At 44.8% G+C, this 21,396-nt stretch overlaps 1 protein-coding gene across 1 annotated transcript in view; it reads right to left on the bottom strand.

Moving 5' to 3' along the window:
- SSH3 (slingshot protein phosphatase 3) overlaps positions 1 to 21,396 on the bottom strand; it is a 120,273-nt gene that overhangs the window by 25,627 nt on the left and 73,250 nt on the right. The window contains exons 8-11 of the mRNA XM_069980779.1: positions 19,199 to 19,280; positions 8,455 to 8,583; positions 7,266 to 7,312; positions 1 to 147 (exon numbers count right to left, since the gene is read on the bottom strand). Coding sequence (XP_069836880.1) covers positions 1 to 147; positions 7,266 to 7,312; positions 8,455 to 8,583; positions 19,199 to 19,280 — 405 coding nt within the window. The remainder of the gene's footprint in view (positions 148 to 7,265; positions 7,313 to 8,454; positions 8,584 to 19,198; positions 19,281 to 21,396) is intronic.

The following is a 21,396-nucleotide window of genomic DNA, read 5'->3' as shown; positions in this document are numbered from 1 at the left end:
CTGGCAGCAGAGATGAAACGATGAGTCTCCTTCCAATATTGTAGCAGGTTTGTGCTCTCTTCATCCAGGACTCTGATGTTTAAATAAGTAAATGTCTCAGGAAAGAAATTATCAATTTCTCGAGTGACGTTTAGAATGTGTGTGATCCTACAAAAACGAAAATCCAAAGCATAGAGTGAAGATATTTTATATGGTATGTTATATATGGGATATTTAAACATAGTTTCCTGCTCAGTTGCTCAGTACTACACTGAAATGTCTTTTAGAAACACCATAAAGATAATTCACTTAAGAATGTGGAGGTATTTTAAAATGGCCATGCAGGAAACCTCCTGAAAAAACCTCCTCTTTCAGAGAGTGCTACTGGGGACCTGTTTTAGTAAATATTTGCTGCATAAGATTACAGTTTCCTCTGGGTATTAGAGGCGCCTCCTCACATCTGCAGAGAAGGGGGTCATTTTTATTGATAGAAAAAAAAGGAAAAACATTTTCAGTGCTCTGTCTAGTGAGAGCTCTTCGTAGTGATGGGTAGTTCATTAATGATTAGTTCCAAATGAACTAATCTTATTCTGCATTTACACGGAGCGATAATTCACCTGATCGTACGATTAAAGATTTTCGAAGTAACAATTTTTTTTTTATACCGATAAGCATTTAGACGGAACGATATATTGTACGGAAAAATCGTTTTGTGATCGCTTAAGCCTTTCTCGCACATAGGTTAAAACGGTGAACGACTGTTTACACGGAACGATCTGCAAATTTTTTGCGAACGACCAACGACAGTTTGAGAACATGTTCAAAGATCAAAATGAATGATTTCTCGCTCGTCGCTTGATCGTTCGCTGCGTTTACACTTATACACGATAAACGCTCCGTGTAAATGCAGCATTAAAAGTGAACTTTATGATTTAGTTAACTTTCCTGGCAAAGATTAGATCAAAATGAATTAAAGCTAAGGGGCAACAGAGTGCAGCACGGCAGCTTCAGCTATTACACTATTTATCACTATCACACTGCCATTTGCTTTTCAGTCCCTCATGATGGAAAATGAAAGGAATAAAACACAGCACATCGCAGAATATACTTATCTAATAAAGAAAATAAAAACTATGAAACTACACTACCTAGACACAACGAGAGAGAGAGAGAGAGAGAGAGAGAGAGAGAGAGAGAGAGAGAAAGGGAGAAAGAGAGAGAGAGAGAATGTGTGAGCGAATGTTCATCCAGCTCACCTGTTGTGATAAAGTTAACTTTAGAGGATCTTGGGAAAAAAAAGTCATAGAGCAGGGAATCATTCTGGAAAAACTATCAATGAGCTAAAATATCTACCAGAATAAAAATACCATGTGGGTATGAGGGGTTTGTAGGTATGGCATTTCAAATTACTCTAAAGGGGTACTCCAGCATGGGGGCACTTTTTTGCCCCGGTGCCCGGCCGCTTCTGGGTGTCTGACAAGGGCCTGAGACTTGAAGTCTCAGGTCCGCTCAGCCACTCAGTAAAGGAGGCGGGATTCGTTTCAAGTCCGCTCAGCCACTCAGTGACAGAGGCGGAATCAGAGCGGACTTGAAACGAATCCCACCTCTTTTACTGAGTGGCTGAGTGACGTCACGTCTCGGGCCCGCGTCAAGACACCTGGAAGCGGACGGAAACCGTGCACCGGAGCGCCGCAATGCAAGACCCGCCGCTGGAACCGGGGAGGTGAGTGGACGTCTTTTCCCTCGGCCACCTCCTCCCGTTCCCAGCAAAAAAGTGCCCCCCCCCCCCCGCTGGAGTACCCCTTAATGATTCCCAGCTAATTTTGAGTTGCAGTGTGTTTGGACAAAAAAAATGCAGTAAGTTTTAAAAGCAGAAAAAAACATTAAAGTCCTCAGATTCTGGGTCTTCTGTATATTGAATAGCATATAAAATAATTTTGCAGTGTTCAGTATGACACTATGAGCTTGTGAACTAATTCCCGAAATGATTTCCCATAAGTACTCTTTAGGGTCCATTTACACAGAAAGACTATAGAGATCCGGTCATGAAGAAAACCTGAGATTTCTCCTCTTTTCAAATCCATTCCTGGCTTTGGCTTCAAATCTTTGGCAGATAATCTGTCAGATAATCTTTCTGTGTAAATGGACCCTTAGCCCGATGGAAATGCTCATCAACCAATTGTGGGGAGCAGGACCAGGAACAGTAAGCTACATGTAAAAAGGGAAGCACACACTCCTGAAAAGTCAGTTGGGGAGGGAGGCATAGTGCAAGCAGCCTGTAAGTCTTTGACTGGCATAAGGCAAATGTAGTACCGATCTTCAAAAAGGGCTCTCGAACTTCCCCAGGTAACTATAGACCTGTAATCTTAAAGGGGTACTCCAGCGTGGGGGCAGTTTTTCGCTGGGACCGGGGAGGAGGTGGCCGAGGGAAAAGACGTCCACTCATCACCCTGGTTCCAGCGGCGGGTCCCGCATCCCGGCGCTCCGGTGCCCGGTTCCCGGCCCCTCGTGGCGTCTCAGGCCCGCACAGCCACTCAGTGAAGGAGGCGGGATCTGATCGGACTTGAAACGGATCCCGCCTCCTTCACTGAGTGGCTGAGCAGACCTGAGACGCCACGCCTCGGGCCTGCGTCAGACACCCGGAAGCGTCCGGGCACCAGAGCGGCGCGATGCGGGACCCGCCGCTGGAACTGGGGAGGTGAGTGGACGTCTTTTCCCTCGGCCACCTTCTCCCCAATCACAGCCAAAAACTGCCCCCGTGCTGGTGTACCTCTTTAACGTCCATTGTGGGGAAACTATTTGAGGGGCTTACAAGGGACTACATCCAGGAATATGTAGTGGCTAATAGTATTATAAGTGATAACCAGCATGGTTTTACTAAGGATAGAAGCTGTCAAACCATCCTAATATGTTTCTATGAAGAGGTAAGTAGAAGCCTGGATGGTGGCACGGCTGTGTACCTGGATTTTGCAAAAGCGTTTGACACAGTTCCTCATGGGCATCTGATGGGTAAGTTAAAGTCTATCGGTTTGTAAAGTTTAATGTGTAACTGGATTGAAAACTGGCTTAATAATCGTACCCAGAGAGTGGTGGTCAATGATTCCTACTCCGAATGGTCCTCGGTAATAAGTGGTGTACCCCAAGGGTCAGTACTTGGCCCCCTTCTGTTTAACTTGTTTATTAATGATATTGAGAATGGAATTAACAGGACTGTTTCTGTCTTTGCAGATGACACCAAGCTTTGTAGTACAGTAGAGTCTATGGAGGATGTGCAGATGTTACAGGATGACTTGGACACACTGAGTGTTTGGGCGTCCACTTGGCAAATGAGGTTCAATGTGGATAAATGTAAATTTATGCACCTGGGTACTAATAACTAAAGATGAGCGAACTGGGTTCGGCATTTGATTAGCAGTGGCTGCTGAACTTGGATAAAGCTCTAAGGTTGTCTGGAAAACATGGATGCAGCCAATGACTATATCCATGTTTTCCACATAGCCTTAGGGCTTTATCCAAGTTCAGCAGCCACCACTAATCAAATTCCGAAAGTTCGGCTTCGGATCGACTCGAGCATGCTCATGGTTCACTCATCTCTACTAATAACCCACATGCATCATATGTCCTAGGGGGAGTTACTCTGGGAGAGTCGCTGATGGAGAAGGATCTGGGTGTACTGGGTGTAGACAATAGACTACAGAACAGCACACAATGTCAGTCAGCTGCTTCTAAAGGCCAGCAGGATATTGTCATGCATTAAAACAGGCATGGACTCTCAGGACAGGGTTATAATATTACTGCTTTATAAAGCTTTGGTGCGACCTCATCTGGAGTATACTATCCAGTTTTGGAACCAGATTCATAAAAAGGACGTCCTAGAGCTGGAGAGGGTACAAAGACGGGCAACTAAACTAATAAGGGGAATGGAGCATCTTAGTTATGAGGAGAGATTAAAAGAATTAAATTTGTTTAGTCTGGAGAAGAGACGTTTAAGGGGAGATATGATTAATTTATTTAGATATATAAATGGCCCCTACAAGAAATATGGGGAAAAGATGTTCCAGGTAAAACCCTCCAAAGGACAAGGGGGCACTGCCTCTGCCTCGAGAAAAAAAGGTTCAATCTCCAGAGGCGACAAGCCTTTTTACAATGAGAACTGTGAATCTGTGTTCTATATCTACAGAGTGGGTGTTTGCCGTGTGTACGCTGGGAGGAGTATATACGGTAAGCCCTTACACCTGTGAGTTGCTGTTGCACCTTTTGTTTATTGTCTGTACTTAAGCCACAAGCAGCGTGCAACCTGCAGTGTGAACAGAGTCATAGATGTGCTGCCAAAATTTCCCTTTTTTTCTGTTGAATGTGGGGTGTGTGGCTACCTCCTGTTGGCCTGCACTCCACCCATGTCCCAAGGCTGCTATAAAAGAGATCATTTGGTTCCTATTTGCCCAGTTGTAGGCTTATTAAAGCCTAGGAGAGGCCATTGCTAGTGTGAAAATGCTAGAGTAGGGACCATGTCTCGAGGACGCCTTAACATGGCAACATGGTACACTATGTTTGATCAAATACTTTGCAAAGATCCTCACTTTTCTAAAAAAAAAATATCTACAGAGTGGGTGTTTGCCGTGTGTACTCTGGGAGGAATATATACGGTAAGCCCTTACACCTGTGAGTTGCTGTTGCACCTTTTGTTTATAATCTGTGTAACAGTCAACCACAGGATCTGGTCACAGCAAAAACAGTAGAGGGCTTCAAAACAGGCCTAGATAAGTTCTTAGACCAAAGTAACTTAAATGCATATGTATAGAACCTATCATCCCTCCCCCTTCCCTGTATCCATCCCCTCCTTGGTTGAGCTTGATGGACATGTGTCTTTTTAAACTGTATTAACTATGTAACTATGACTGTGTGGCCATGGTCCCTCTGTAGATAGCAGGGCTGCCACAAAAGCCCTGTGACTACTGTGCAGTGCAGCACCACTCTCCCCCAGCTCACTTATTCATCCTGACTTCTCAGCAAGTAGAAGCTTCAAGTGAAAGACTTCAGAGGCCCTGAGAAGGTGTTAACCCATTACTGTCAAGTTGTCAATCATTGGCAGTCCAATGTGGCAGCTGATACATTTTGCAGCGTACAGAGTAAATGCTTGCTTTAGACACCCATCTAATGTAGTTTTTGTAAAAACAAAACTTTGCACTAAAAAAAGCTAGCCACTGATTCTGGTCCCTGTTACCAAGTTGATGATGCTCACAGATCAGGCAGCAATCACCTGGTGACATTTTCACTTACTAAGAAGGGGTATACGGTGGTCCTGTGTAACGCCTGGAGTAGTGGATCCACTGGACCGTCACCAGCGATGGCACTAACATCACCAGGGAGCGGAGTCTAAGGGGCCGCTGGTTTTCACCAGAGCCCGCCGCAAGGCGGGATGGACTTGCTGCGGCAGGCGACCCCCAGGTCGCTAACCCTGGCTTGGTTGCTAGTGACGGCAGGCGAGGCGTGGCAGGAGCAGTAGGCGGGAGATGGTGCTGGCAGAGGTCTGTAGGCGTAACCGCAGGTGACAGGCTGAACACAGGAGCAGTGGAGTAACAGGGGAGCAGGAACCAGGAACAAGGACTAGGGACCAGGTAGCGGATAGGAATCAGGAACAACGGGAAGGCAGCGGGCAAGGACTAGGGACAAGGACTGGAGACAGGAACAAGGAACAGGGACTAAGGTCAGGAACAACAGGGGGCTGGGCCAAACGCTATGGGAAGCATGTAGAGGCTCCAACGCGAGGGACAGGGCACGCTGGGATTTATAGGAAGTGATTGGGTGTAACTACCAATTAGGGGCGGACTGGCCCTTTAAATCTGAGACGCGCGCGCCTACGGGGCACAGACGGAGACAGGAGCGGAAGAGAGGTGAGGCGCCCCCAGGGGCCGAACTAGCAGCAGCGCCGGGTCCCTGCACAAGGACCCCGGCGGCTGCATGGGGCAGGAGGAGGTCGCGGCGGCGGCCCGGAACACGGGACGCCACCGCGGCCGTGACATCCTGTGATGAGATATTTGCAAAAACCGAATTAACAATAAGAACAACTCTCTGCATCCTCCCTCATGATGGCACCTGTTCACCTGTAAAGGGGGTTCTTTATCCTAGATGGAGTAGCTCTTTGAAATGACAGATTTTATCCATCTAAAGCGTGGAGATTGTGTTTTGTTTCTGACAGAAGGAGGGAAGGAGGATATTCTGGTTGCTATGGAACTCCGATAAAACTTTAGGGAAAAATTCTGGATTATGTTTAACCCTTTGATGATTAGGCTAATTTTCGTTTTTTGCACTTTCGTTTTCCTCCACGTTTAAAAGGCCATAGCACTTGCATTATTTTCACCTACAGACCCACATGAGCCCTTATTTTTTGCGACACTAACCATATCGGGGGGTTTCATGTTTATGCTGATAAAAATGACATGTTATCTATGTTCCTCAAGTCGGTACAATTACAATGATAGGCAACTTATATAACTTATTTTATTTGATTGCTTTAAAAAAATTAAAAAACTAAAAAAAATTATTAATGTGTAAAATTGCTCTATTACCATTCTTATAACTATTTTATTTTTCGGTCTGTGGGGCTATTTGAGGTGCTATTTTTTTCATCATGATCTGTACTTTCTATCGGTACCTTGATTGCATATATGCAACTTTTTGATCACTTTTATTATAATTTTTACAGGTTTGAAGTGACCAAAAATCAACAATTTTGCACTCTGGCATTTTTCTGCACTTGCACTATTTGCCACGAGAGATCAGAAATGCAATAATTTTATAGTTCGGTCGATCATGCACACAGTGATATGAAATATGTTTATTTTCTTATTTATGTATTTTTATTTATAACATGGGAGTGATTTAGACTTTTGTGTGGTATGTTTTTTTGTTAATGCAGTTTTGTTTTTGTTTTTTTATTGTAACTTGAATTCCCCCTGGGGAACTTCTATGATAACTGTACTGATTTCTTATAGAGATCAATGCAGTACATATCTATCTATCTATGAGATCGGTTTTCGATTACTATGGGTTGTCTAAAATGAGGGGACCACATAACCTTCTAAATCCTTTTGGGAATGTGTGCACTGTATCTATCTAGTCTAGCATCTGTCATGAGGAGCAGGATTGGACTGGATTGGACACACCTCTGTCATGGAGTCATGTCATGTGTCTTAACGGTGATGGCCTATTCAAACTGTTGTTGGTTTTCAATAGAAGAATACATGCGTTTGTTGGGACATATTAGCTGGTTTACAAAAACGTACTTGTTTTTCTGCAGTTCTTCCAAATTTGAGGCATTCCACTCAGAGCCCTAAAATAGATGAAGAACAGACATGGAAATTACTGAGCAGAAGAGAATGATTCAGTATCAGAATCTGTGAGTACAAGCAGACAGAAAATCTAGTACACTATGGGGGAGATTTATCAAAGGGTGTAAAACTACCCACAGCAACCAATCACAGCTCAGCTTTAGGCAGTGCTGAAAGGAAAGCTGAGATTGGTTGAGATTGGTGATTGGTTACTGTGGGCAGTTTGCACCAGTCTAAATTTTACACCCTTTGATAAATCTCCCCCTATATGTTTTTTGGTTTCCAAACAAATTTTTTATTGAGAAAAGTTTACTTCTGCATTTTAGCAACTATGTATCTAATAATATTTAAAGGGGTAACCCACTTCTAAAAGATTTAAATCTTTTCAATCCCCCCTCCCATTCTAAGCTTTTTTGTAATAGTTTTCTATTACATGAATAGGGCTATTTGTCTGCAGCATATCCTGACTTACACTCTGAGGACACTCTGAGGACGGGTTCAGACGAATTTCGTTGCCTGTACGCGCTCACGACCGCGTGCAGAATGTTGTAATGGCATGGGCGGATTCCGCATTTTGCCAAAAGAATTGACATGTCAATTCTTTCGGTGGACAGCGGAATCAGCCAGCTCATAGAATGAAGTCTATGGAGCTGGTGGAAAGGCGCGCAGCCGTGAGCGCGTACAAGCAGAAAATCCTTACTTCCTGGTCCACTGTCTCCACTGCGCTGTCCTTCTCCTCCCTTCTGAGACTATAGTTACATAATCTCTGTCTTCTCTGTTGCCAGGCAAGCTGTTAACACCTTATCTGTAATGCTGACCACCACTGACATCACACCAATCAGTAAGCACCTGGCCAAGGGGCAGGGAAACAACAGAACAGTGACAGCCTCTTGAGCAGTATAGGGGAAAGGAATCTGTGTAGATGGATGGATGGATATTTTATTTACAGTGTAGAGCTATGTTCAGACCTCGTAAGAGACCGGCCGTTCCGTGACTCGGCCAGAAGGGCCAACTGTTGTGCTGTGGGCAGGGCTAAGTGGCGCTGTTGCACTTCCCAATTAGGATTTGTTTAATCATGTCCAAAGGCTTAGAGGCCCTTTCAATTCTAAAAGAAAAACAGACTTTAAATCTTGTAGGATCATACCAAATAAAGATAGGGGAAAATCTCTGAAGGACGGTCCATTTGAGCTAGGATCATGATCATCTCATTGTCAATAAACTCTGTGTAATCCTGCAGAGCACAGTGAGTATGCTGCTCCAGAGCTGTACGCACCTGCAAAAGAATGGGTAGAAGACTATGAATACAATCAATCATACAACTTACATAAGACTTCAGTAATGCAACAAGAATCCACACAACAATGTGTCTTCAGGGCTGCGAAGTTGGAGCCAGTTTTGGAGAAAAAAAATGTACCAACTCCACCTTTAAAAATATTTTTCTAAATTTTATTACAGAATTTTCTTATGAATTTTCTAAACTTGCCTCATTAAAACGAATTTACCATCAGGTACATCGCTTCAAAGTGACACTGTCACCCCCTTTTTGTATTCTGACTTCTCATAGATGTAAAGGGTAAATTTAGCAGTTTTCATACCTTACTTTACATCATACTGTTTGTAAAAAGTGATCTTTTATCATCTGCAGATTGTGCTAAGTAGGCGTGGCCTCACTGCACCAGTGCCACTTTGCCCCACCCACAGAACCACCGTAGGCCCCACCACATCCGTGACGTCGTTGGCACATAGGCCGCACCCCTCGCCGACCACTGGAACAGGCTGCCCTAAAGGTCTAGGCCTTACCCCCTCTAGGTCGGCCGCTACCAATGGGTTTCGGGGGGGTTAGGGCATATGTGCCAATGACGTCACGGAGGGGAGGGGCTAAGTAACACAGTTGCTGTGAAGCCCCGCCCACTCAGCACAATCTGCAGATGATAAAAGATCACTTTTTACTTAAACAAGCACCATGACGTATGATGTAAAATAAGGTGTGAAAACTGGTAAATTTACCCTTTACACCTGTGTAGAGGAGTCAGAATGCAAAAAGGGGGTGACCAGTGCATTTCGGGGCACCGGCCGGGCATGAAGCACTGGGGACGGGCTCATCCCCTCCCCCCTGTGACGCGGCTCTATTTATTCTAATATAGCCGTGTCACAGAGGGGAGGAAGGGGAGAGAAGATCAGTACACAGAGACCGGTGGGTCTGCCCCCAGTACTTCATGTTGGGCTGGTGCCGAGGAATAGACCGAGTGCCATGTGTGTGCTATGGTTGCAGCAGCCTGCGTGCATGCGCTATGGCTGCAGAAGGCTGTGTGTATGTTTGAGAGAGGCAAAAAAAATAAAGGGGTATTCTGGGCAATAAAATATCCAGAGGGGACAGGGACTGGTGGGATCATAATAAAGAAGTACTATTTACCCATCCCTATGGCTCCACAGTACAGTGTCACGGATCATGGTCTTCCGCTGGGCTCCCAGTCCTGTGATTGCACTCATCCAATCAGCAACTGAGGCGGGACACAGCTGTGGTCACCGACTGGCTGAACGGGTATTTCCTGTGGGGCTGGGATGATTCAGAACAGTGGACACTGACAGAGAGCTAATAAATCTGGGCCTATGTCTGGCCTCTATATCACAGGTATCTGGCATTGTTAGCAGTTTTACCCTGTTTATGGTGAATATTTAGTCAGAAACATAGAAGATTATCAGCAGAAAGAGACCACCTGGTCCATCTAGTCTAGTTTTGAGTTGTTCAGGGCATGGTGGCTAGAGACTAACTGCATCCACTGCACACACAGGAGAATCTGCTTTTTATCTTTGCCTTATTCACTTTGAAGTCGTCACTGGATCATGTAGGACATTAGAAAGAAGCTGCTGAGCCAGGTCTACTTTACACCAGTGTGACAAATAAATTCCCTGGGGCCATTTATGAAGGAGCTGGAGTCAGAGTCAGGAATCTGAGTCGGTCCCTGATAAAATTCAAGAGTCTAAGCAGTGGCTTAGCAACCCACAGCCCTGTGTGTTTCCACACCAACAGGATGCCACCAAGTCCACGAGAATTCCAATATATACATATCGATAGTATGGTTAAATGTGGATAATCACCACTTGCTCTGTACTTATAACTTGTATCCGTATAAATGATAAGGTTCTTCAAATGGAAGAACAGATAAGATTCTGTGCTTGAATCCTGCTATTAATCCTTTCTGTGCTGTAGAGTATAACTACTCTGTATCATTTACACACTAAAGTGCAAAAAGGATTAACAGCAAGGGACACGTCTTATACTGCCATCCTTCTCACAGTGCAGGAGCACTACAGCACAGAAAGGGATAACAGCAGAATGTAACTTATCAGCTCTTCTACTGTGTAAAAGGTCAGTTCCAAGGTTGGCAGTGCAGGAGCAGATAAGACATTAAAAAGGTTGTCCAACATTTTTTTCTTACTGGAAATGTGAATAATTTGTAATCTGTCCCTTTCTTTTAGTTGTTTTCTCTAACCTTTTTTCGCCTCTGCGTCCCCGGCCTTCTCCTCTGTTGCTGCTTTTTAGATTTGTGTTTGTTTACATAAATAACTTCCAGGTCACAGGGGTCAACAGTGACATCACAGCTCACCTATAGCTCCAACCCCTCCTCTCTGAATATAACTCCACCCACAGGCAGGGAAATGTCTGTATTAACACCAAGTGTCTTTTGAGCAGCATGGTGGCTTAGTGTCTGCCAATTACTTATGTTATCAAATCAACTAGTTTTTTCCACTCTTATCAGTTGAAGCACTACAAACCCCAGCACAAATGTACATGTTAGGAGTTTTAGTCCTGGATTCAGGGGCGTAGCTAATGTCTCTTGGGCCCTGGTGCAAGAGGTCAACTTGGGCCGCCCTTACCACATACTGACTTATAACACCACATACGTCATGACTAACACCATCGCTGCTATTGACTAATACCACCACATATTGACTAACACCACCGCTGCTACTGATTAACACTACCACATACTGACTTACACCCCCACTGCTACTGAATAAAGTCCTCTGTACATAGACCAATATCACTTCATACAGTCATATAGAGGTGGACGCACTGTACACAGGCTCTATACACCATATACATTACAGTGCAGTTATATCAAGTGACTCACAGGGGACGTCTTCTCTGATCGGAGTTCTTCCCTTTTCATCTTCTCCATATGTCCTGGGCCATTATGAGAACTTCTCCGAACCAAGAATCCACAGAATCTGCCAGACATACATATTAGGCTCCTCGCTCCTCACCATCCTCATCTTACTACAAGCTGCACATCTGTATTGGCCCCTTTACACCCTCATTTAGTAGGTAGCCCTGACACTATGTGATCCCCCTTATAGTACATATCCCCCTATTGTATACACCCCCCGTGTAGTCCACCTTATAGATGGCCCCCCAATGTTTCCCCCTTATAGATGGCCCCCTGTGTTGTCCCCATTATAGATGCCCCCCATGTTATACCCCCTACAGATGCCCCCCAATTTTATCCCCCTTACAGATGCCCCCCCATGTTGTCCCCTCCTCCTGCCCCTTCATCATCATACTACAACCACCTCCATCATAATACTACTACCCCTTCATCATCATACCACTACACCCCTCATCATCCTCTTGTTCCTTCATCATCATAACACTACACCCCTCATCCTCCTGTTCCTTCGTCATATCATTACACCCCTCATCATCCTCTTGTTCCTTCATCATCATACCACTACACCCCTCATCATCCTCTTGTTCCTTCATCATCATACCACTACACCCCTCATCATCCTCTTGTTCCTTCATCAAACCACTACACCCCTCATCATCCTCTTGTTCCTTCATCATCATTGAATTTATTTTTTTTACTTTTCATTTCCATGCACATATTATGATCAAGCATCTTTTATCTTTGAAGTTGAACCCCACAATAAGGACTTTATGCCTTGTTTTTTGTCCAGGTGGGATTGGCAGTGCCGGCTCTAATCTTCTGTGCCGTTTAGAATCATTTACTTGTGTATCATTTTTGTGAATACACTGCAGTACCGCAATGAAACATGTGTGAACATAGCCCTAAGTTCACTGCAGACCTTTGCAGAATCAGTGAAATCACTGCAGCAGCTGCTTCTGGCTGGTCAGAGATGGTGAATCACTCAGGGGATTGGGTGATCCAGCCAAGCCTCCTGTGACATCACACCCTGCCCCCTGTCTGCATCATCAGCCTGTGCTCAGCAAATACACACAATGTTAGATAGAGGCATGGAAATTGTCTCCTAAGGTGGGAGAGCAGTGGGAGCAGGAGACAATGTGAATTGGCACAAAGGTCATTTTTCTTCACTTCCTGGATGTCAATCAGCTACCAGTTTGCCAGAACCATACAGATATGGTAATACATTATATAGACACATCTATATAACTTTTAATGTACTTTGAATAGAAAATAAGGAGCTCCCCTTTAACGTAGTAGAGTCTCCTGCTGTTAACCCTTCTCTGTGCTGCAAACAGGCCTGTATTTGGAGTTCATGCTGCCCTAGGCACTTTGAGTGTCGCCACCCAAAACTGATGCCCCCAGGAGGCTGGGGAGGGGTAAGTGTTCTGCTTTTGCATTTAAGTTAAAACAGCAATGTGGGAACAATTCTTTTAAGCATTTTGTGGGTGATCTTTCCTGCTGCATTAACCACCTGGGCCAGGTCCCACCTGCAGTTCAAGACCATATGTGGTAATTACTAGTGCAGCAGGGAAGAGCGCTCTCCATTTATGAACACTTCCCCCCCCCCCCTCTTTCTTTCAGATGCAGGTATCCTGAGTACTATGTCATATTCAGTTGATAATATAAAAATGAACAGCGCACCATAGTGTAGAAATCAGACAGAAGGGCATCAGGAAAAATAGAAAATGGAGATTCTCACCTGATGGTGTTGTGCAAGTACAAGGCACAACACTCGACCACAGCAGGCATATGAACCGCAGCCACTTCCAGGCAACCACAATGGGATAGTAACAGCAACAGAATCCTCCACGTCATTTTTTTAATACATTTTTAGTACTTTATTTTGCCTTCCTTTTTTACCTGGACCTGCGCCCATTGGACCCATATTCAGTTGATAACGGGCATTATTTATTTCTAAAATGATCAATTAGGGGTGTGTAAAAAAAAAATGAAATAAAAAAATCACTGGTGTATTTGTTTTTACTTACTTTACATGCTTAATAATTAGGCTGGGAAAGGCCAGAATAAATGGCCCTTTTCACCCTGGTACTATTAGGCTGCTGCTGTTTAGTTTTTACCTGGCTGGTTGTAGAAAATAGGGAAGGAGGGGCTACTAGCCCGCTATTGCTCCAGACCAGAAGTGCCAATTTTTGACACTCTGGGACTGCTGGTATCTGGTACCTCCCAGTACCACTGTGGCGGTGGGTACTTGGCTTTTAAAATGGCCAACACTAACCATCACATTTTTACCCAACACTAAGCCTGTGCTTAGTAATGGACGTCATCTATCAGACAGCTTCAACTACTAATATTGTAAAGTGTGTTAAAAAAACAAACAAAAAACAAAACAAAAAACAAAACACCAGAATGATGTTTATATTGAAATATAAATGCCCCTACAAACCTTGTTGACCATTTTATTTAAGAAAAAAAGAAGCATTTACTGACATGCTTTACAGCAATACTCATAGACAGATGACAAGAGTCTGCCCCCTTAAGATGAATGTGTGTCATGGCCGCGGCGGCGTCCCGTGCTCCGGGCCGCCGCCTCGACCGCCCTCTGTCTGACGCGGCTGCCGGGGTCCCGGTGCAGGGACCCGGCGCTGCGGTCTGTTCGGCCCCGGGGGGCGCCTCACCTCGTCCCGCTCCGCTCTCCGTCTGTGCCGGCCGGCGCGCGCGTCCCCGCCTCCTAGGGCGCGCGCGCGCCGGCTGTCTCAGATTTAAAGGGCCAGTCCGTCCCTAATTGGTAGTTGCACCCAATCACTCCCTATAAATCCCAGCCTGCCCTGTCCCTCGTGTTGGAGCCTCTACATGCTTCCCATAGTGTTTGGCCCAGCTCCCTGTTGTTCCTGACCTTAGTCCTTGTCCCTGGTTCCTGTCCTTAGCCCTTGTCCCTATCCTTGTCCGCTGCCTTCCCATTGTTCCTGAGTCCTGTCCGCCACCTGCGAGCACGCCTTCTGTCCTCTGCCTGCGCGATCTCCTGCCTACTGCTCCTGCCACGCCTCGCCTGCCGTCACCAGCAACCAAGCCAGGGGTAGCGACCTGGGGGTCGCCTGCCGCAAGTCCATCCCACTTTGCGGCGGGCTCTGGTGAAAACCAGCGGCCCCTTAGACTCCGCTCCCTGGTGAGGTTAGTGCCATCGCTGGTGACGGTCCAGTGGATCCACTACTCCAGGCGTTACAATGTGAAACATTACTGAATGTGCTCTGTGACCTTTGAAGAGGTCAATTCACAGGGAGCTGCTATTGTCATATACTGGTCCACATCTTGATGTCACATGTCGCTGCAATGCTGTGAAGATCACTTTACAGCAGCCTCCTTTTACCACCACAGACAGGTTTTGCCCCAGTGGCAAGAATGAAAACTGCAAGATTTCAGGATAATTTTATAATATACACTGCTTGAAAAAAAATAAAGGGAACACTCAAATAACACATTCTAGATCTGAATGAAATATTCTTATTAAATACTTTGATTTCCATTGATAATTCAACTTATACAGAACAAATTTATTAACCAATGGGGGCTTAGATTTGGAGTCACACACAAAATTAAAGTGGAAAAACACACTACAGGGTGATCCAACTTTGATAGAAAGTCCTTAAAACAAGTAAAAATGAGGCTCCTTATTGCGTGTGGCTTCTACATGCTTGTATGACCTTCCTACAACACCTGGGCTTGCTTCTGATGAGGTTGCAGATGGTCTCCAGAGGGATCTCCTCTCAGACCTGGACTAAAGCATCCGCCAACTCCTGGACAGTCTGTGGTGCAATGTGACGGTGGATGGAATGAGACATGATGTCCCAGATGTGCTCAATCGGATTCAGGTCTGGAGAACGTGCAGCACACCCCACACCATTACAGGCCCACTGCAAGTTTGTGCTTAAGGATGTTGAAGGCAGCAGATCGCTCTCCACGGTGTCTCCAGACTCTGTCACATCACATCTGTTACATCTGCTCACTGTGAACCTGCTTTCATCTGTGAAGAGCACAGGATGCCAGTGGCGAATTTGCTAATCCTGGTGTTCTCTGGTAAATGCAAAGTGTCCTGCAAGGTGTTGGGCTGTGAGCACAACCCCTATCTGTGGATGTCGAGCCCTCATTCACATCCTCATGGAGTCAGTTTCACATTTGTGGCCTGCTGGAGGTCATTTTGCAGAGCTCTGGCAGTGCTCCTCCTGTTCCTTTCACAAAAGGCTGAGGTAGCGGTTCTGCTGCTGGGTTGTTTCCCTCCTACGGCCTCCTTTACGTCTCCTGGTAGCACCTCCAGTCTCTGGACACTACGCTGACAGACACAGCAAACCTTGCCACAGCTTGCATTGATGTGCCATCCTTGATAAGCTGCACTACCTGAGCCACTTGTGTGGATTGTAGATTCCGTCTCATGTTACCATGAGTGTGAAGGCACCACCAACATTCGAAAGTGACCAAAACATCAGTCAGAAAGCATAGGTACTGAGAAGTGGTCTGTGGTTCCCATCTGGAGAACCACTCCTTTATTAAGCGTGTCTTGGTAATTGAATGTAAAATTAGTTGTCAATTAGTGTCGCTTCTCAAGTGGACACTTTGATTTCACAGAAGTTTCGAGTCCTGTGTTTCGAGACTCTTTGATGAGGCTCCACAGGCTCCTCTTTTGCCTATTCATGTTTCCCAGGGGGCAATGCACCTAGGACTTCACTGCCTTGAGCGCTTTCACTAACAACTGGCAGTGTTGTCGTTTTGCTGGTCTCCCTAAGATCAGCGATCTGTTTCACAGAGGTTTGACATACTCGGAATTACATTGTGGTGTTTAAGTGTTCCCTTTATTTTTTTTATTAGCAGTGTAGATAGTAAAATTTGAAAAAAAAAAAGTTATTTTATGATGACAGATTCCCTTCAAAGTAACTAACAATCCATGTGTTATATGGTATTTACAACAATATGTACAAGAGTCTATCTTCTTTGTGGCATATTTCCAGTCTAGACATAATCCTCCAGGGCCTAAAAAGGTGTAATAGCAGATTTAAAGTGACTGTACCACCAGGCCCAGGCTGAAGCACTGGAGGCAGGCCGACCCACCCTTAGTGGGAAGAAACTCCGGCCCCTCCATGACGTCATTCCATTAGAATTAATGGAACCCTATCATTGAGGGGGTAGGGTTTCCTCCCACTAAGGGTGGGTCGGCCCGCCTCCAGTGCTTCAGCCTGGGCCTGGTGGTACAGTCACTTTAAGTGCAGGATCACCCTTATTAGGGTCGCTACACAACCATGATAGCTGCCGGGCACTAATGCAGAGAAGAGTTAGGGCCAATGTGTAGCCTAGACTTCCCTATGTTTTGTTAACAGGTATCTATCTATCTATCTAATATAAAGAAAATAAATGGGTGCAGCAGTCAGGAATGCAAACAAGGTTGGTGCTTGCGGTACATATCCTTGCGGACCTTCTGTATGACTTATTTCTCCCACAAAATACATAGCCTATGCATTTTGTGGGAGAAATTAAAGTCACCGTTTGATCACAGCTTATCAGAGTGCTGTGGTTACTTTCTTTGCTGTATCTATCTAAATATATATTGTGTTGACAGTTTCATTACATGAGCACAATATGAAGTATTTTAGTTTTTGTCATATCAATAACGGTTAAGATTTATTGGCACCTACCTATTGGCAATCTACCTTTTGGACATGCTGCATTAAATTTATGCATTGTAAAGGTTGTAGTCTATTTTATATTAACACTGGGGACATGTGTAGATGGTGGATGGGCAAGTTAATGGGACCCACTGTGACATCCATTGTGTGGGTGGTGTACGCAGCACCCTTCTGTGTCTGGAATCAGGCAAAATATAACCTAGTGCAGCAGCCTCCGGACACAGGAGGGCAACATGTGCGGTATGCACACTAAGCATCGCTGGGTACAGGAGGTTGCTTTCCCCAGTATACACTTCTGCGAGCGGCATCAGAGAATCTCAAGGACAATATGTGGTCCACAAACAGAACATTCCCCATCCCTGCCATAAACAGTATCAGGGGGAAGGGAGGGGATATTGTATGGGCACCAGGTCCTGCTTGACATATGGGAAGGGGGAACAGTATCATACAGGCACCCACCCTTCCCCTTCCCAATATACTGTACCCTAGGCCCTAAATGTTATATGGAGGGGGGATACTATGTAATAACACACACCTCAAACAAGATACCAATAAGGGACTAGTGTACCACCCAAGACCTTGTCCACCTAAAACTCTTAACTTACCTATTGGTGAGCACAAGTGGTCACTTTTTGAATTTAATTACTGAAAAAAAATATATTCTAATTTGTTGAGATGCACTTGCCTCAGGATTATGTTATAGAGCAGAAGGGGCTGAGCGGACTGATGTATATACAGTGGTGCCTTGGATTACGAGCATACTTCGTTCCAGGACCGTGCTTGTAATCCAAATCACTCTTAAACCAAAGCAAATTTTCCCATGAAATGAAGACAATTGGTTCCACACCCCAAAAATAATGATTTTTTTTATTCTGAACAACATGTAAAAAAAATAAAACAAACATTTAGAAACGGACAGATATGTCATATTAGTTACCGTAAGTTACCGTAGAGTATAGCAATCAGCATGTGGTGTATAGTGTATGGTGTAAGGACATAAAGCTAAAAAAACTGCAGCAGTTTGTAGATATAAAATGAAACTGCAGATCCCCATAATGAATTAGTGTAGTACAACAGGCTAGAATAGAGAAGCAGGGCTGCTGTCCGAGGTCTGTGTGGTCACATGGCAGCAATGGGGAAGGGGTGTGTTCAGCATGGACCAATCAGGAAGTGAGGAGGACAGTGACAGAAACTTCTCTATACAGCAGTGTGTATAGCAGAGTGTGAGTGCAGGCACATTATAGCAGAAATGGAGAGAATGGGAAACAAGGGCTGACAGAGACTGCAGGGAGCATGAAAGAATGAGCAAAACATGTGTGTGCACATAAAAGCAGCACTCTCTGTCTGGGGAGAGAGGGGTTACAGCTATGGTGAGATTACCTCCACAGTCCTGTCCCCTGATGCAATCCCCAGCCTGAAGGGCATCTGCTTTAATTTGGAAGGTGAGGAAGACTTACTGGGTCAGAGTACAGTGCTGTAGACCACTGTCCCCCAGCTCCCCCTCCCACCCAGTACAGGAAGCTCCTAAACAAAGTTAAAATTTTGAAAAACTGTGAGCTCTTCTTGCAAAACGCTCTCAATCCACTGTATATCTTTATGAGAAAAGATTTAGTATAACTTGTAATTTATTAATCGAAATCTCTAATATTTCTATTCTATTGTTAAGGAGTCCAGTCCATTAAATGACAGTCTACTAGACTCCTTAACACAGAATGAGCAGGGATTTCAATCAACAAGTTATAGAGAATCTTTTCCCACAAAGATATATATCAAATCTGCTCAATTCTTCCTGCTCTATACCATGACGGCAATAGATTACATAGCATTGTCTTGGTTACAGGTTCTCTTTAAGCATAACATCTTTACTATTTTCAGACGCCGAAGTAGCCTATGTTGAAAGACAACGATCAGCCGATAAGTGATTGACTGCTTGCTTCTTGGCTGATCATTGTCTTGGTTTTGGCAGATAAATCACTCCATGTAATAGGGCCTTTATACTTACATGTTACTGCTCCTGCCCCCTTCCCTTTTTTTTTTTTTTTTTTACCTGTTTAGAGGTTATATTCTCAAGATCACTCTCTCTTAAGATGTCTCGAAGCTTTCTTCGGATGATTCTCTCAGTTTCTTCCCTATGCAATAAGAAAAACCAAACAGCATAAACTTACAGAAAACAGACATCAGCCTTAACTATAACTCTGCCCCTGTATTTAAAGAAACACAACTGTAGAGACCTATATACAGCAAATATAAAAACAATTAGAATATCCAGATGAACAATACCAACATATACCAGAGGTGTTATTAACCAGTTTGTGGCTACGTCACAATCCCTAAGCAGAGGTATTCCTAGCAGTCAGTGTGAATAAATGTCACTTTCATCATAACTGACCTTTTTTGATGCTAAAGTAACACATAAAAGACTAGTATTAGAACATAAACTCAGGCTAGGTTACCATTTCTGACCAGCCCCTCCAGCTTACATCACCATCTTACTGTAGTTGATACATTTACATCTTTATTGGCACATTTAGGGGAATGTGGAATGTTTACAGCATGCTGTTTTGTGATGAATGATGCCCTAGAAAGTACAGATAGGGAATAAATGCAGCAGGTGCTGCAGCCTCACTGACGTGCAATAGTCTGCTGCGAAATAAGATTTTTTGCAACAAAGCTGGTCAGAGAACTGGCACGGGTGTTGTAGGAGGGGTGTAGTCATGGCAGTAAAGCTGGCTTAGAGGGCAGAGGGAAAGCAATGCACTCTTGAGAAATTTAGTATTGAGCAACTCTTCAAACAGAAATTCCAAAAGGAAGAACCCCAAAACAGATAGATTTTTAGTGGTTTCACAACTAGTGCAGACATGTATGCAATTTGGGGGATGTAGAGGATGTCTGGGGGGCTTAGAGAGACAGTATGGGGGTGTACAGGGGATATCTGGGGACTTAAAGGGGTAGTGCGGCGGTAAAGAATTATTCACAGAATAACACACATTACAAAGTTATACAACTTTGTAATGTATGTTATGTCTGTGAATGGCCCCCTTCCCCGTGTCCCACCACCCCCACCCGTGTACCCGGAAGTGTGGTGCGCTATACATACCTGTCACGTGCAGACCCTCGTCTCCGATCTTCAGTCAGTGAAGTCTTCTTCGGACGGACGGCGAACAGCTCCGACTGTCCCGAATGCCGGCCGCCCTCTGCAGCGTCATCTGATGCTCAGCCGCAATTGGCTGAGCATAACTGTGCTCAGCCAATCGCGGCTGAGCACAGTTATGACGCGGCAGAGGGGGGACGGCGGCAGCGATTCGGCCGGCCGAAGATGGCGTTTGGCACAAGATGGAGGACATGCGCGACACGGATCAGGTAATGTATAATGCACCAACACTTCTGAGGACACGGGTGGGGGTGGTGGGACACGAGGAAGGGGGCCATTCACAGAAATAACATACATTACAAAGTTGTATAACTTTGTAATGTGTGTTATTCTGTGAATAATTCTTTACCGCCGCACTACCCCTTTAAAAGTTAGGCATGGAGGTATAAAGAAAATTTCTGATGCATACAATTCTCTGGAATCAAGGCGCTTCAAATATAAATAAGATAATAATAAATAATAAACAACTTATTATTATTATTATTATTATTATTATTATTATTATTATTATTATTATTATTATTACTACTGGTGTAATAGACAGCAGCAGCATCTTGGCTTGATTTTTGCCTAAAGAATTCAGAGTCTCAAGTTCAGAGGCTTCTATTCTTAATGACAGCTTTGCACAGTGATTTAGCATCTTAAAGAAGCAGTTCACTTTTTTTTCTGCCCCCCCCCCGGTATCCTCTGGCATGTATACTCACGCAAGATGATGGATGTCCCACGGCGCAGCTCCGGTCCCGTCCCGCGGTGCGGTTCAAATCCGGCGCGTGCTCACTTCTGCCGGGGCTGTGACTCCTCCTCTCTGCCTTGTAATTTGAACGCCGGAAGTCACGCGCTTCCATAGAGAATGCATGGAAGCGAGTGACTTCAGACTATAATGAAAGCTCACAGAAGAGGACTCACAGCAGCCGGCGGAAGTGAGCGCGAGCCGAATTTGAACGCACCGCGGGATGGGACCGGAGCTGCGCCGCGGGACATCCATATCTTGTGTGAGTATACATGCCAGAGGCTACCGGGGGGGCCAGAAAAAAAAAAGTGAACTACTTCTTTAAGCTCTGTAGTACAATACTGCATGGCTTTGACCATGGACC

This window comes from Dendropsophus ebraccatus, chromosome 8 (assembly GCF_027789765.1).
Source record: "Dendropsophus ebraccatus isolate aDenEbr1 chromosome 8, aDenEbr1.pat, whole genome shotgun sequence".
NCBI lineage: Eukaryota > Metazoa > Chordata > Amphibia > Anura > Hylidae > Dendropsophus > Dendropsophus ebraccatus.
The sequence above is the reverse complement of the archived record's forward strand: the minus strand, read 5'-3'. Positions and strand labels throughout refer to the sequence as shown.